The sequence below is a fragment of the Ipomoea nil genome, unplaced genomic scaffold, assembly GCF_001879475.1.
Source record: "Ipomoea nil cultivar Tokyo-kokei standard unplaced genomic scaffold, Asagao_1.1 scaffold1407, whole genome shotgun sequence".
Taxonomy (NCBI): domain Eukaryota; kingdom Viridiplantae; phylum Streptophyta; class Magnoliopsida; order Solanales; family Convolvulaceae; genus Ipomoea; species Ipomoea nil.
The window spans coordinates 2,997,520-3,013,632 of record NW_017617835.1 but is presented as its reverse complement, the minus strand read 5'-3'; the positions used below and the strand labels follow the sequence as shown (position 1 = coordinate 3,013,632).

General features: G+C 31.8%; 2 protein-coding genes across 3 annotated transcripts; one reads left to right on the top strand and one right to left on the bottom strand.

Moving 5' to 3' along the window:
- Positions 1–575: 575 nt before the first annotated feature.
- Positions 576–2,787, bottom strand: LOC109186804 (heat stress transcription factor A-2-like). Of its 2 annotated transcripts, none has more exons than XM_019336955.1 (3): positions 2,192–2,787; positions 848–1,641; positions 576–759 (listed from the first exon to the last, which is right to left on the bottom strand). In XM_019336955.1, the coding sequence occupies exons 1-3, from the start codon at positions 2,684–2,686 to the stop codon at positions 726–728; spliced, it is 1,323 nt and encodes a 440-aa protein (XP_019192500.1). In that variant the 5' UTR covers positions 2,687–2,787; the 3' UTR covers positions 576–725. The 2 variants fall into 2 exon arrangements, with proteins under 2 accessions (XP_019192500.1, XP_019192499.1); XM_019336954.1 differs by having other exon boundaries at positions 576–762; positions 2,192–2,786.
- An 8,022-nt stretch (positions 2,788–10,809) lies between these two features.
- Positions 10,810–13,646, top strand: LOC109186238 (nucleosome assembly protein 1;4-like). The gene is made up of 9 exons (XM_019336166.1): positions 10,810–10,912; positions 11,012–11,061; positions 11,179–11,280; positions 11,408–11,500; positions 11,618–11,758; positions 12,427–12,608; positions 12,693–12,867; positions 13,020–13,063; positions 13,346–13,646. The coding sequence occupies exons 1-9, from the start codon at positions 10,810–10,812 to the stop codon at positions 13,644–13,646; spliced, it is 1,191 nt and encodes a 396-aa protein (XP_019191711.1).
- Positions 13,647–16,113: the final 2,467 nt, after the last annotated feature.

Sequence of the window (16,113 nt, the reverse complement as noted above, 5' to 3'; positions counted from 1 at the left end):
AACCACTCCACTTCATGAACTCTGAATGGATATGATGACTAGGCATATATATTTATACCATCCTACACTTATTTTATCCACAAATTATTGAGTCAATCACAAGTTCCTATCCTGTCATACCTTATCTTGTCTCATGCTGTTCCTTTGTCATTTTTCTCAAAGATGAGCCAAGCAATGTGTTTTCTCAATTATTTACATCGATACCATTACACCAAAAACTATAGTCAGCAATGGCGTAACAGGATGTTAAACTTAACTCTCTAAACTGTCACCCGACAATCCCCTCCCAACACCTACTAGCTTCAACCCCAGATCAAACGCTTACCACAACGCAAAAAGTTATAGCCAGTAGCAAATGCACAACTTTATTTCCTTATATACTTGCGAATAGTCAACGCCATAGTTTGATAGCATGATGCTATACTCGACTTTTCAAGCCGCTGCCCAACACAATCATTCTAAGGAATGATCACCAATTCGGTATCATGAAAATAAAAAGCAGAACATAATGAAACGCATGATACGAAAGGTAAAGGAAAGTGCGTATTTACATATCTTTTCTTTAAATATACTATGTAAGTTTCAATTTTGAACGTGAAAATATATGTTCATCCTTGAGAGTTTTTGTGCATCATAGATCGGTAATACTCTAGTGATCTTAAAACAACAGAAAATTTGACTTGGGTAATAAGAACTAGCATGGCTAATTAATGAATACCCATTAGTTAATCCAGGAGGGATCCCATACTGCTTTCTTCACTGCTGCAGAAAAACATTTTGGACATTATTAGCAAATTAAAATGCCATAAAAGTTAGCCAAAGTAATCTTGACATGAGGATACTATACCAGATAGCTTGTGGCACTGAGACAGGACAGTTGTCTTGCTCCACCAAGTCTCCAGCCAACATATCCTCCAACTCATAAACAATGTTGGATTGGTGTTCTTCAGCTGTTACTATGTTTTCATAAATCATAGTATCCTCCTCCATGAGCTTCTCCCACGCGAAGAAATTCTCAGAGAAAATGTTGGCCTGTTGCTCCTCAACCGACCTGTTTGATTCTACACCATTGAAAAGCATCGGGACCTCTGATTGATCTACCAACGAAGCCTGAGCCACGAGAGGTTTCACATCAACGCTTTCATTAGCAGTGGTAATAATCATGTCATCAGTGGCCTTTGCCAAAAGTTCATGGCTTTCTAAGGCAGCCAATCTTCTCTTCTTTGTTGCTTCACAGCCTCTTAGTGCAGCATTCTGCTTCATTTTCCCAATCAAACACTGAATAAAGAGGGGATTCTTTAACACTTTAGCCATGAAAACTACCATACGCTTTTGCCTAGTCTCAGCAAGTTCTAATTTTTCTTCGATACTGGCCAAATAACTTTCTGTTGTCTCTTGTTGTTGCTTTAGCGTCATCACTTCCATCTTCAAGGTGCTCTGATCAGTTCTAAGCTTTTGTAGCTCAACCTCTGCTGCCCCATTCTTACAAGCTCCTACCCTATTTTCTGCCCCTCCTTGCTGCTGCATCGCGGGATGATTGTGTTGCTTCCTCCTCTTGATATACTTGAGCAAATGCTTCTTCCCTTTCTGAAAGGCTTCATTTGCAAATTCCCATCTCCCTGAATCAATTTTCCTGAATTTCTAAACCCATTGCACAATAACAAAAATTCCAGTCATATACATACACAACTCAATTAGACATTCCTAAACTCCAAAACCTGAAAACTGGATAAAAAATTCGCCTTAATTCAGGACAACCCCAGTCAAGTTGTTCAGACTGTTGACTTGGTAACTATAAGACTACAAGTTCGACTCCTGGTGGGGGCAGTCTATTGACCTTCTTGGTTTAAGCCAATCAGCTATGGGCAATTTAGACTGGTTTATCTGGTCCTTTGCCTAGCAAGGTTTAAACGTTACTAAGTGCACACTCGGATAGTGTTTGCGGGTTTATCTCCTCACTCAAAATTTGCCTTAAAGCAACTCAATTCAGCTTTATCTAGCTAGGATCAAATTCACTTAATTGTTCTTACAATTCAACATGACTACTACAAATTTACAATGAAGCATTGGAATAACAAAATACACAAAAGGCTAAAAACATCATAAGTGAAATATTTCACTAAAGAATCCAGATAAAGCTAGATAGCTCAGATTTCTATATTATCGATCATATCCATTGATGAATACTCACATAGGTATTAAGCTGGCGAATGAAGCTAGAGAAGTTGGCGTGCTTGAAGTGTTGGGGAAGAAGCTCGGTGGCGAATCTGTGTGGGTCCCAAACAACAAAGCTCTTCTTAGAAGCTCCCCAAGAGATAATGGCGTCGGTGTTAGGATCATCCACCATTGCAAATGTCTTGCTCAAAAATGGCGGCGGACCGCCCACCTCCTTCACCCCTTCCATTGATCTCAGACCCAAACCCAACCCTCCATTCCCACCATCGCCGCAGCCGTAATCCACATCACAGTCATCGAGAACAACCACTTCCGGCGGCTCTACTTTCACAGTAACCTCGCCGTCGATTCCCGAGCTTTCCACCACCATTTCGGGCGGCGCAAAAAGACCCTCGGCGCGATTTTCGATTTCTTGAAATGGGTGATAGCGATTCAGCTCTGAAGAGGCGCCATTGAAGGAGAAAAAAAAGAAGAATGGTTGTTGAGAAGGGGTTTGCTGGCGGTTTTGCATAACCAACGACGTTGTCGTATGTATAATACGGTAGGGCGTTGTGGATGACGCGCGGAGGATGCGCGTGAGGGTGTGCGTTGTAGGAGTGGTTGAAAGGTGGACAAAATAGGAAAAAGGGTTTCCGTTAACATGTTGCCATTTGTAGCTCTGAGAATCGTACAAGTTTCGATTCGCCACACCATTCAGCCCCTCATTTTTAAATATATTTTATTTTGACCCATACATAATTTTTTATTCTTTTTCGCACACAAAACTCGCTGTTGTTGAGTAATCATAGGCCGGGACTCCCGGGAGAACCTTACAAATAAGTTATTATTTGATTAAATATTTAGAGGTATTTTCTTTTTTCCTCTTTCACAGTCAACACTTAAGAGTAACTCTATTGATGGGCTTTTTGAAAATTTTGACCGATTTAAGAAACTCTACTTTGAGGTTTTTTTTTAAAGGTGTCAAAATGGTTTAAAACTCACTAGCTAGCTCGTACCCGTCTCGCAGTGAGGCAGGTTAACCCACACTTGCTGCAGACTAACTCGCAGGCCAAGTATTTTATATACTCTTTCCGTCTTAGTTCGGTTGACGAAGTTTGGTTGAAATTATTTTTGATTCATTTTTTTCATATGTTTAAAAACTACATTAAAGTACTATAAAATTCAAAATTTTAAATTTAAAAATAATTAAAAACTATTAAAGAAAATAAGCAAAGAAGAAAGAGTTGGTTTGATTAATGAACAGTAAACATGACAAGTAAAATGAGACAGAGGGAATATTAAACACAAAAAATTAAATTTAAAAATAATTAAAAATATTAAAGAAAATAAGCAAAGAATAAAGAATTTGTTTGACCAATAAATAATGAACATTACAAGTAAAATGGGACTGAGAGGTATATAATATATATATATATATATATATATATATATATATATATATATATATATATATATATATAGTCAAGATCTAGTGCAGCCACTGCTTCTGATCTTGTGCAATATTGCACCACTATGTATGCATAAATGCACCAAGGTATGATGCATTTATATGGTGCATTTTTAACACGTGATGGTGCAATCCGTACAGCCGCATGAGAATAGGACGCCGCATTTGGACCAACACACACACACACACACACACACACACACACACACACACACACACACATATATATATATATATATATATATATATATATATATATATATATATAAAATTCTTGTAATGTATTTATTTTTATTTTCTTTTTATTCTTGTAATTTTGTAATATTTCTTCATGAATCATAATTTTAATTGTTAATTATAACTTTTTTATTAAAATTTTTTAAAAGAATTAAGCATATTTTCCAAAGTTGCGGGTTGGACCGTATGGCCAGCCAAAATTAAGTCCATGGTAGGGTAGGCTCGCCCGCTTTGACAATACTAATTTTTTCATAATAAAAGATCTAATTATTTTACAATAATTGAAATTATGATCTTTTAGTACCAAATCATAAGTCCATTCAATCACATCTTTTTTTCTCGTATTGCCAAAAGTAGTGGGCATAATTTTCTCTAAGGGCATCCTTTATACGTTATCAAATTAATAATAATTTCCATGAATTACAAGTCGATCACAACACATACATGCCATGTCTAAATGTGTTCTCAAATGAAATTATTAATTATTTGTAAATTAATCAATAAGTTAAAAAATGAATTATATCGTTTCAAATAAAACTTGATATAAATAAATAATTTTAAAGTGACAATGTTGGAATAGTGATCCATATATATTAACTAGGCGTCTAGGCCAAGTCTAATAAGATTAATGATATGGATTAAAGAAATACAATTGTAGTGAAAACGGGTCAGGTCTATTGTTTAGTCGAATATCTACCCTTCGACGCAATAGCCAATCGTTGGGCCTAACACATTGTTAACAAAAGAATTAATCAAGGTCTTTATTGAGAGATCCATCCAGGTTGTTACTTAAGAACCACAATGTTACAAGTCTAATTCTCAGTAAAAATATTGATCTATTAATTTTATTGGTTTGAGTTAATCAGCTATAGATCAGACAACTTAAACTTGATTAATTTATTGTGGTCATTAATTTAACTAACACTATCAAGTAGTGATTGCAGATACACTCAAAAAAAGATATACAAAGGATGATGTAGGGCTTACAAGGACTATACCAACCACCGTCAACCAATAATAGTTATTATTATCATTATTATATTATTAATTATTAATAACAAATATTTTAACAAGGTAGCATTACTATTACTATATCTTAACAGAGAGAGAAAAGCGATGATTAGTAACAATCATAGTAGCCAGGGAGAATTTAATTATATAGACTATAGTTCACAGTACAGTTCAATTAATTTGACTTAGCAACACTATCAATATAACATTAATATTCTTTATTACGTGCACCAAATTTATAGATTCAAGGAATAAGGTTCAAATTGGCCACTGAACGTAACCTGAAAGTGCAATTAGGCCACTGAACGAAAAAAAGTGCAATTAGGTCACTGAACACTTCAAAAATGTGCAATTTCACCTGATAGCAGGTTACCCTCAATTTTAGCAGGTTATCTGCTTACGTGGCAGCTGAGTTGGCATTTTTAATAAATTTTAATAAATTTTAATAATAAATTTTTATTAAAAATTTTTTAAAAAAATAAAAACGAATTTATTTTATTTTTTATTTAATTTTTTCCAATTTTTTTAAAAAATTTATTATTAAAATTAATTATTAAAAATTATTTAAAAATTATTTAAAATGCCAACTAAGCTGCCACGTAAGCAGGTAACCTGCTAAAATTGATGGTAACCTGCTATCCGGTAAAATTGCATACGTTTGGAGAGTTCAGTGACCTAATTGCACATTTTTTGAGTGTTCAATGGCCTAATTGCACTTTTTTTTTTCGTTCAATAGCCTAATTGCATTTTCAGGTTACGTTCAGTGGCCAATTTGAACCTTATTCCTAGATTCAAATTACATTTCAAATCCAAAGAGTATTTATCATCAACTGATTACAAAATATATTTCCAACAAACTCTCAAAAATTGAGATATAAACACAAATTAATGATACGAGGTAAAATGAATCTTTCATCATATCATATCATAACTGCAACAATAACTATTCATTAACAACAAATGTGAGTTTTTTTCAATCAAATATACTTTTAAACATAACTATATAGTCATTAACAACAAATGTGAGTTTTTTTTCAATCAAATATAATTTTAAATCTTAGACTAACTAATTCTAATGTTTTTGCTAACAATATAATAATTTGATCGCATTCTAATGTTTTTCTAATTCTACTAATACAATTATTATTCCTATAAAACTATAATGGATAATTGAGTATATAATGCTAGGGGCATATCACTAACCTGTATAACAAATGTTAATTCATGCGTGATTTTGAATCTCTATTTATGCTAATCAAATCTCTTTCATGAACTCCATCTCAAAAGTTGTTGAGTTCACTGTTCACGTCTTTCACTATTTGATCAAGATTATCAACAATAGGGCTAGGAGTTATTTTTATGATACTAATTAACCATTACTATGATTTATTTTTATTTGTATTTTTATGAGATACATACTTTTAAATTTGTTTATACTACGTTATCAATGCTATTTTATTAAATAATCAAAAATTAAAATATAATTAGTAAGAAGTGAAACCATGTTATTTATAAATTAAAGTATATACTACATTTAACCTTCCTACTACAATACCTTTTTATTAATGTTTATTTTATTTGTATTTAAAAACAAAATACTTTGGCCCTGTTTGGTAAATGGCGGTTAGCTGTTAGCTGATTGTGTTAATTAGAGGGTACAAATAGTTGATAACATTAGCTGCTTGTAGAAATGTGTTTGGTAAATTAGCTGTTAACTGATAGCTGTTTGGTATAATTTCTTTTTTCAAAAAGCTAATTGAAAATGCTACTTTAATTTGAACAACTTTTTAAATTTTAGCATTTTAGAGTGATTTATTAACCAAGTCAAACAATTAATAGTGATCAAATAAGCCAAAATGAGTTGATAGGCTAATATTTTAGCGGAGCATTATGTTGTGCAACCGTGTGCACCATGTTGCAAAAACGACGTCGTTTTGCCGTCCGACTTAAAAAAAACTAGTTTAGATTGTCGTTAACGACGTTATGTTGTGCATAATTTGAACTATAGATTTCATTCATTCTGGATACATAGTTCATTCATTCTGGATATATAGTTCAAATTATGCACAAGTGCACAACATAACGCCGTTAATAGCAATCGAAACTGATTTTTTTTTTAAAATCGGACGCACGTTTTTAATCAAAACGATGTCATTTTTGCAATGCACACGGTTGCAGGGCATAATTTGCGTATTTTACCAAATAGGGCCTTTGCTACAACTCCTTTAATTTGTATTATTATTAGTATTAATATGCTTTTTATTTTGCCTACTTAAACTTTTAGAAACAATATTTTAAAAAGTTAGTTTATTATAGCTAGGAACTTTACAATATACTTTTAGAAACTTTTAAGCTAATTTTATTTAATTAAACATTGTTTCACCAAGATTATGTGGTCTAATAGTACCCGGATTGAATTTTCATTTGAAAGGTTGTGAATTCGAGTCTCAGTAGAGGTGTTACTGGTTCTTTGTGTTTCAGTAGGTTGAGAAAGTAGAGTCAGTAGCGTTAAAAAAAAATTAAACATTGTTTCCAAACATTTAAAGTTAATTCATTTAATTTTTATTAATATGTATTTTATTTCATTAATTAATTTATTAATTTGATAAAACGTTTAGAAATAATATCTAAAATAATATCTATGTGCATCGTCTCTCACTCTTTTCATTTTGCAATTACTGCACACCTATCTTCATTTAAAGTTTGAAAGTAATTTTTTTTTATTTGGGGGAATTTAACATTTAGTCATCGATTATATATTGTGGCATATTACATTTGGTCATATTCTTTTAATTTTGACGCATTATATTATTGACTTTTATTTATTTGTCACAACTAATCTCGTTTAAATTTGCTGACTAAACGTACTTGAATAGTGAAATTTGCTCCTTTTTGTTTTCTACACGTACTTGACGTCAATGGGGATGTTTGAAACTTTTTTAGTCATTCGTTAATATTTTGTCAATATTTTAAAAATTTCCATCATACCTGAACCTTTTTTTTTTTTTTTTTTTTTTTGAAAGGACCTTGATAAACTAACTTAAAAAAAAAAAGAAAAAGAAAAAGAAAACATCCTTTGAACTCTTTGTTAATAAATTCAAAATTTTTAGACGACGTACCTATACATTAGAAAGTATATAATTAGAATTTTTTTTTTCTCTTATGACGATGTCGGAATTGTTTTTATTTTTATTTTTATTTTTTTTTTTAAAAAAATCCAATGTCATTACTTACGTATTTAATTTAGAGAGTGTATTTAATCATTATTACTTCTGTAGATTTTAAAACTTCTAAAAGAGAAAATGACACTTTTTTCTCCTGAGTTATATACTTATAGCATTTTTTTCCCCTGAATTATTTAAGTGGCTCTTTTCTCCCCTGAAATGTTAAATGGACATATTTACCCTTAAAATAAATATTTTATTTATTTTTCTTCTCCAACAAATTATTACTATCATTCGGTTCAAACCAAACAGATACTATAGCACCAAACCAAAATATTTCAATTACAATTTATAATCAAAATGCGATATTTAGAGTTTATTAAAATCGCAAACTGAAATGGTCGGTTCATGTTCCGAACTGAAAAAATAAAATACATTTATTGTTGAATTTAAACTATTTTAAAATAAAAAATAAAATTTTAAAATAAAGATGATTCAAAATCGCGAACCGGATCCGGAACCGCCGGTTCACGGTTCATGATCCAGTTTTTTTTTATTCTTAAATTTAATAAATTGAAATCTAAATATTGGATTCTAGATCTGAATAATAACCGAAAACTTTTAATTCGATCGCTATAATGTCTGGTTCAGTTCGAACCGAACCGTGGTAATCGCTACATATACACAATAATTTGTTGGAGAAGTAAAATAAATAAAATGTTTACTTTAAGGGTAGAAATGTCAATTTAATATATTAAGGGGAAAAACCACCACTTTTAAAATAATTGAGGGGGCTAATGTGCTTACATAAATAATTGAGGAAGAAAAGTGCTATAAATATATAACTTAGGGGGGAAAAGTGTCATTTTCCCCTTTTAAAATGATGATTTTTTAATAAATTTTGTAGTCTTTCAAAAGTATCTAATTTAGCTTGAGTCCCTTATGGTAAGGCGATTTCGCATATCATTTTCCGTGAGACGCTTAATTAGAAAAGTAGTAATTATGATTTTTAAAAAAGGTAATACTATTCAGAACGATATTTTTTATGAAACATACAATATTTTTAAATCAAAGGTGTTAAAAAGTTGCTTATTATGAAAAAAAAATGTAATACTAACCATTGATAAATTAATTGATTATTATTTATGAGGGAAAACTTATAAGGAAAAGTGAAATACAAATCGTATATGGATAAATTGAATATTACTTATAATGAAAAATGTAACACTTATTAGAAAAAAATGCGATACTTTTGAGTTTTGATGAAAAATGTATGTAATACTTCTAAATCAAAATATAATACTTAGGAATTGAAAAGTTACTTATGAGATAAACTATATATAATACTTATGAGAGAAAGTGTAATACTTATTAAAAATATGATCGTCTCACATATAAGGATTCATGAGATGGTCTCATATGAAATTTTGCCTTTAATTTAAGGACGTTAGAAATGGTAGCTGATTTTGAGTACATGTTTGGCACAAACTATTTCTAAAGAGCAAGTTTCACTTTTAGTCCCCAACTATTGTGACATTGTTATATTTAGTTATATTATTTTAATTTTATTTCACTTTTAGTCTTCAACTATTGTGACATTGTTTTAATTTTGTTTCATTATATCCTTGGCTTTTGTTTGATTGTTCCAATTAGTCTTCCACAACTAATTTTGTTTCACTTTTAGTCCTCAACTATTCCATCAGTACTATATGCTAAAAAATATTTTTGGATTGTGTTAATAAATATTCACAAAAATTTTTAAAAAAAATCATTTTATGCACTATCTTATACTTCTTTGTCCCATTTTATATGTCATGTTTACTATGCATTTGTCAAACAAACTCTTTATTCTTTGTTTTATATACTAATACTAAACATAAAATTATAAAAAATAAGATTGTAACTAATTTAAATTAATTATCGTTAATTGAACTAGACACATAAAATGGATCAGAGAGAGTTTATTTATTTATTTTAATCAATAATCACAATTCTTCAGTAACATGCATATGCCAAAAAAAAAAAAACTGAATGAAGTTGTACCCTTAATATTTTTTTTTTTTTTTGAAAAAGTTGTACCCTTAATATAGTTATAAATTAAAACAATAAATGTATATATATAGCAATTCAATTCATTAAAAAGAACAATAGTAAGAAATCCAAACACTGCACAAAGTGCCGAAAAGGAAAACAGATGAATGAAAATATGATATTATTAAAGAATACCAAAAAAGAATTGTAAATAATAATAATAATAATGTTAGTAAAAAATTTCACCATTTGCCACTTTGATAATTGAAAAGTTTATATTAGTTATAAAATATGATTTTATACTTAGACCGCATATTTTGGTAGCCGTTGTAAATTTTTTGTTTGTGGGAATATAATTTTTTTTTTCAACCAACTAATGAGAAATACAAAAAAACTAATCACGTTCCAAGTTTACATAATCTCACCCACATCATAACCATTTTCAAAAAAAAAAAGAAAAAAACAACGAATATGGCAGGTCAGCATTTTGTAAAACGTTGGATAGAATTGGTGCGTGATGAATATAATTTATAAAATCCCGTTGAAATTCCATTAAAAGCAAATTGAAAATATTATAAAAATACCAAAGAAGGCGTCGAATCCCACCTACCAAACAACTCAATGTTCATCAGCTATAAATTGAGCTCTTAAAAACCATTGTTTCCTCACAGAAAAAAACAGCAAAAGCAGACCATTGGATCAGTGCAAGGTTTCTCAGAATTCCATTTCTCTTGTGTTCTAAAAATGAGCAAAGCCAACACCAATCCCAGTTCCAGCAATCCCGGTCCCAGCAATCCCAATCCCAGTTCCAGCAATCCCGGTCCCAGCAATCCCATTCTCAAGCCCGGTAAAACCCAATCTTCAAATCCACAAGTTCATACACTTAATTCAAATTTCTGGGTAGAAATGAAACTAATTTAATTTGTTTGCTTTTCCTTGTATGTAGCCATGAAATCTGAGGTTGGAGTCGATGTAACAACGGCCAGAATTCTGAGAGTAAGATTCCTATGACTCCATCGAAATGTTTTTCCACTTCTTTGATATATATATATATAATCTTTGTTTACTACTCGATCTTAGGTTCATCATTCGTACGATGGGTACTTTTTGCAGAATGAGCTTTTGAGCTTTGCAAGGGGACCTGAACCACTTCAGAGTCTCAGCTCTTCAACTGATCAAGTTCAAACACGTCTTATAGCTCTTAGAGAGATTCAGGTCACCCAGAATCTATCTTATATATATATATGGTCAATAATTATATATATATATATATATATATATAGTTATATTAGTCGAGATATATATGATGGAATAAAATTGTAGTTGTGTTTTGAATGTGCAGATTAAGCTTGATGAATATGAGGTTGAGCACAGCAAGGAGAAAGAAGCTCTTGAGGCCAAGTACCAGAAGATATACTACCCACTGTATGACCAGGTATATACCTTATAGCTAGTATACATAACAATATTTTATTTTATTTACTGATATAAATAAATTAAATCAAATGTTCTATATATATACTGATCATATAATATATATATATAATTTCAGAGGTATAAAATTGTGAGTGGAGCCCTTGAAGGTGAAGATTATGTTGGAACACAAAACATGGGGGTTAAACGAGACGAAGGCAAAGGAATCCCATCCTTCTGGCTGGTTGCTATGAAGAACAATAAGACAATAGCTAACGCGGTTAGGGTTTCTAAACTTCAATTCACCAATATTTTTTTTTTTTAATTAGAAAAATGACACTTTTTATCCTTGAATTATATGTTTTTCCCTGATTCCTTCTGAGTTATTTGTGTAAATATCCACATTTGCCCCTCAATTATTTTAAAAATGATGATTTTTATCCACTAGGTTAAATAGGGTTTTGGATTGTTAAAAATAAGAGGAAAATAAGTATTTTATTTGTTTTTATTTTCCAATAAATTATTGCTTATATGTGAGAATTAGAATAAACGTGAAAAAAATAAATACTATTTACAAATATTATAATTATAATTTTAACTTAATGCTAAACATAAATAATTCATTATTGTTAAATTTATGCTAGCTTAAGTCTTAATTATATTACTAGCAATAGTTTAAAATTATAATTATAATATTTACAAATAATTTTTGTATTTATTCTAATCCCAACATATAAGCACGGGGAATGAAAGTGATTTGATATAACTATTTTAATTTGTCCTTATTTTTAACAATCCAAAAGTATATAAGCTTATAATTCATTAGGGGAAAAGTGTCATTTTCCCGGCCTTCTCAATTCTAATAACCTTGTTGTTTTGCATATATATATATATATATATTAATGTTTTTACCCATTATTGTGGTTGTTGTTGGAGGCTGGCCTGCAGATTTCTGAGAAGGATGAAGCCGCTCTTGCATTTCTGAAGGACATAGAATGGTCCAGGCGGGTTGAACCAGAAAGCTTCAAACTTGATTTCTTCTTTGAAAAGAACAACCCATTCTTCAGCAACCCAGTCTTGACGAAAACTTTTTACATGCTTGGTGATGAAATTCTTTTGAAAACAACAGGGTAACTATGTTCTGATATCGAATTAAAGGATGTGTTCTGTCTTAACTAGAAATCTAAACTGATAGTTAGACTGCATATTTGCAGAAGCGTGATCGATTGGTATCCAGGGAAATGCTTGACAGAAAACACGAAGAGGAAGAATGAAGCTAAGAGGAGTGCTAAGAATAAGGAAGCTATGACTGGAAGTGATGAGGAGGAGAGGTTTAGTTTCTTCAACTTCTTCGGCCCACTTGAGGTTCTCAAGGCTGATCATCCTGATGTAAGAATACAGTCATTTAATTTATTGTAATTATCGAATTCGGAGATTCAATGTAGTGTTTCGTGACACGATTACACATTTATGATTTATATATTATATGCTCAACATTTGACAACCATATATATATGAACCTTCATTCTTGTTGTCAACAGGCTGAGGAGGTGAAGGAATTGATGCAGCAGGACTATAGAATTGGGTAAGTGTTTTGCTGCAAAAACTCGAGATTTTCAACCACCCAAAATCGTTTACTTTATATTTCTGTTTTTCTAGTTACTATATAGGCAACTTAGGGATTTTTGCCTTTAATTACCTTCAGAAATGATATTCAATTCTGAAAAAACTTTTGTCACTATTACCGACCACTTGATAAAAGTGATACGTAATAGTACACTGACCACCAACAAAGGTTGTCGGAAAACTATATGTGAAACTTAGGTTTTGAATTGGTTATAAACTATATATGTTGTGTTTGATGTAGGATGACAATTAGGAACAAGATCATTCCACATGCGTTGTATTGGTACACTGGAGAAGCATTTGAAGACGATGAGATTATTAATTGCCCTGATAATTCTGATGATGATCTATTTCAATACGATGATGATGATGACTCCTACGACGATGATGATGATGACGACGACTACTACTACGATGATGAAGATGATGATGACTACTTTGACGACGTATCTGATGATGAATGTGAAGATGAGGGAAACTATCAAAAGAAGGGTAACAAGAATGATGATGATAACGAAAGCAAGAGGCGCAAGAAAGACTAAGGCTCATTTGATGCATTATGAGATTGTTATGTTATGGTTTACAATTTATACTGCAACATTTATACTCTCTTTTCTTTTTCTTTTTTTCTTGCAATTTTATTCTGCTAGACATTGAAATATTTGCATGGATTAATGGATTGAAAAATGGGTTTAATTAGATTCAATAATTCATATGTTAGCTTGATCCTCTGAGTGCAACATTATATTTAGTATACTAGAATTCTTTTGATTTACGAGAAAGCCTTCGATCACTATTAGAATGTATATTCTAGGTTAAGTCCGCATTGTAACCTTAAAAAGGGCCACAAGAAATATAATTAAAGTAAATCAGCTTAGGTTGTAGACATCCGTTATTAGAATTCTTGGCATGCATGGCAGCATTGTTGCATTGTCTGTGCAAACATATATACCAAACTAAATAACCGCATGGGCAGCCCAACTGGTCATAGATGTGAAACTTTGGAAAAATGACCAGGAATCGAGTCTCACCAGCGGCAATGGGGGAGCAACTTCTCAAAGTGAGGGGGGGTCCCTTGTGCTCAGTGAGCACCGGTCTAGTCAGTTACTATGATTTACATCCTCCCAAATGCTAAGAATATATACCACCCTAAAAGGGTTATACGTTTAATTAATATGTGGCACTTTATTAATTAGGATAACGAATTGAGGTTCTATATAGCATAATACATGCATTAGATATCGATAAAATTATCTTGTTTTAATAAATACTTCTATCTAAATCTAAAATATGCATGATTAAAGATTCTTAAAATAATTTACTATTATACAACAAAACAAGACGAGATGGATGTGTTTTATTGGGAAACCATGCATGCAAGCTAAGTTTCCGATTATATTATAGATGTATTTAATAAGTTTTTGCTACGATGGCATTGATGGGTGGTTTGTATATTTCTATATCTATATGAGAAAATTTCAATTTTGGTCCACTGACTATTGCACTTGTGTTAATTGCAACACTTGACTTTCAAAAATGTTAATCTAGTACCTTGACTATGCAATTTCTATCAATTTTGGTCACGCCGGTCAAATTGCCGGCCAAATCTCACTGGAAAATTTTAATAGGTCAACTAATGAGGGTATTTTAGTCATTTTACTCATTTTTCTTTCTTCTCCCCTGAGTTTCTCCATTTCCGGTGAGCTTCTCTATTTCCGGCGACCAATGGTGGATCTTCATAACCAATCGCTTATGCTTTCTCCTCCGCCATGCCTTTCGAGTTGGAATCTTCCGTTTTGCTTTGTTGATGTATCCATTGCATCGTTAATCAAAGTCGAGAGGACATTGCTGGTCTTCGCCAATGCATCTCTAAGAAGGTTTAGCAAAACTTCAAAAACTCAAACCCATCCCTCCAAAATCCTTTCATAAACTATAAAAATGGCTGACCCAAACTATCCCAAAAACCACCACTCATCACTCCATTCCCAGTTCTTCCTCGATTCAATCTCTCCAATCTTTAATCTGCCATGGAGGTAGTAGCAGCCGCCATTGTTGAGCACGATAACAAAGAGAACATCCCACCATTATCTGCAGAAAAGTTCATCCCGAAGCCTTCAAAAACCAAGCTTTTCAAGAAGAGGATTCCCAGGAGGCCTCTCAGAGACATTACTCACCTTTTCAACACTCCACTCCAATGGATACATCAACAAAGCAGAAGCGGCTGGTTATGAAGATCCACCATTGGTCGCCGGAAATGGAGAAGCTCACCGGAAATGAAGAAGAAGCTCACCGGAAATGGACAAACTCTGGGGAGAAGAAAGAAAAAAATGACTAAAATGACTAAAATACCCCCATTAGTTGACCTATTAAAATTTTTCGGTGAGATTTGGCCAGCGTGACCAAAATTGATAGAAATTGCATAGTCAAGGTACTAGATTAACATTTTTGAAAGTCAAGTGCTGCAATTAACACAAGTGCAATAGTCAGTGGACCAAAATTGAAATTTGCTCTTTCTATATTTTAATTTTGACTATTTTTTAAAGGGAAAATGGCACTTTTTACCCCTGAGTTATATACTTATAGCACTTTTTCCCCCTCAATTATTTAAGTAAGCACATTAACCCCCTCAGTTATTCTAAAAGTGGTGCTTTTTCCCCCCCTGATATATTCAATTGACATTTATACCCTTAAAGTAAATATTTTATTTATTTTACTTCTCCAACAAATTATTGCGTATACGTAGGGATGACCACGGTTCGGTTTGAATTGAACCGGATACTATAGCAATCGAATTAATAGTTTTCGGTTATAATTCAGATCTAGAATCCAATATTTAAATGTCAATTTATTAAAATTATGTATCAAAAAAATTGAATCTTGAACCGTGAACCGGCGGTTCTGGATCCGATTCGCGATTTTGAACCGTCTTTATTTTAAAATTTTATTTTTTATTTTAAAATAGTATAAATTCAACAATATATGTATTTTATTTTTTCAGTTCGGAACATG

Bases quoted from the DNA above. Each gene is read 5' to 3' on its own strand.
- LOC109186804 (XM_019336954.1), bottom strand. From the start codon at position 2,686: ATGCAAAACCGCCAGCAAACCCCTTCTCAACAACCATTCTTCTTTTTT. The intron at 1,642-2,191 runs GTGAGTATTCAT...CAATGGGTTTAG, and splicing joins TTCGCCAGCTTAATACCTAT to AAATTCAGGAAAATTGATTC. The intron at 763-847 runs GTATAGTATCCT...GTTTTTCTGCAG, and splicing joins TCAGTGCCACAAGCTATCTG to CAGTGAAGAAAGCAGTATGG.
- LOC109186238 (XM_019336166.1), top strand. From the start codon at position 10,810: ATGAGCAAAGCCAACACCAATCCCAGTTCCAGCAATCCCGGTCCCAGC. The intron at 12,609-12,692 runs GTAACTATGTTC...GCATATTTGCAG, and splicing joins ATTCTTTTGAAAACAACAGG to AAGCGTGATCGATTGGTATC. The intron at 12,868-13,019 runs GTAAGAATACAG...TGTTGTCAACAG, and splicing joins TCAAGGCTGATCATCCTGAT to GCTGAGGAGGTGAAGGAATT.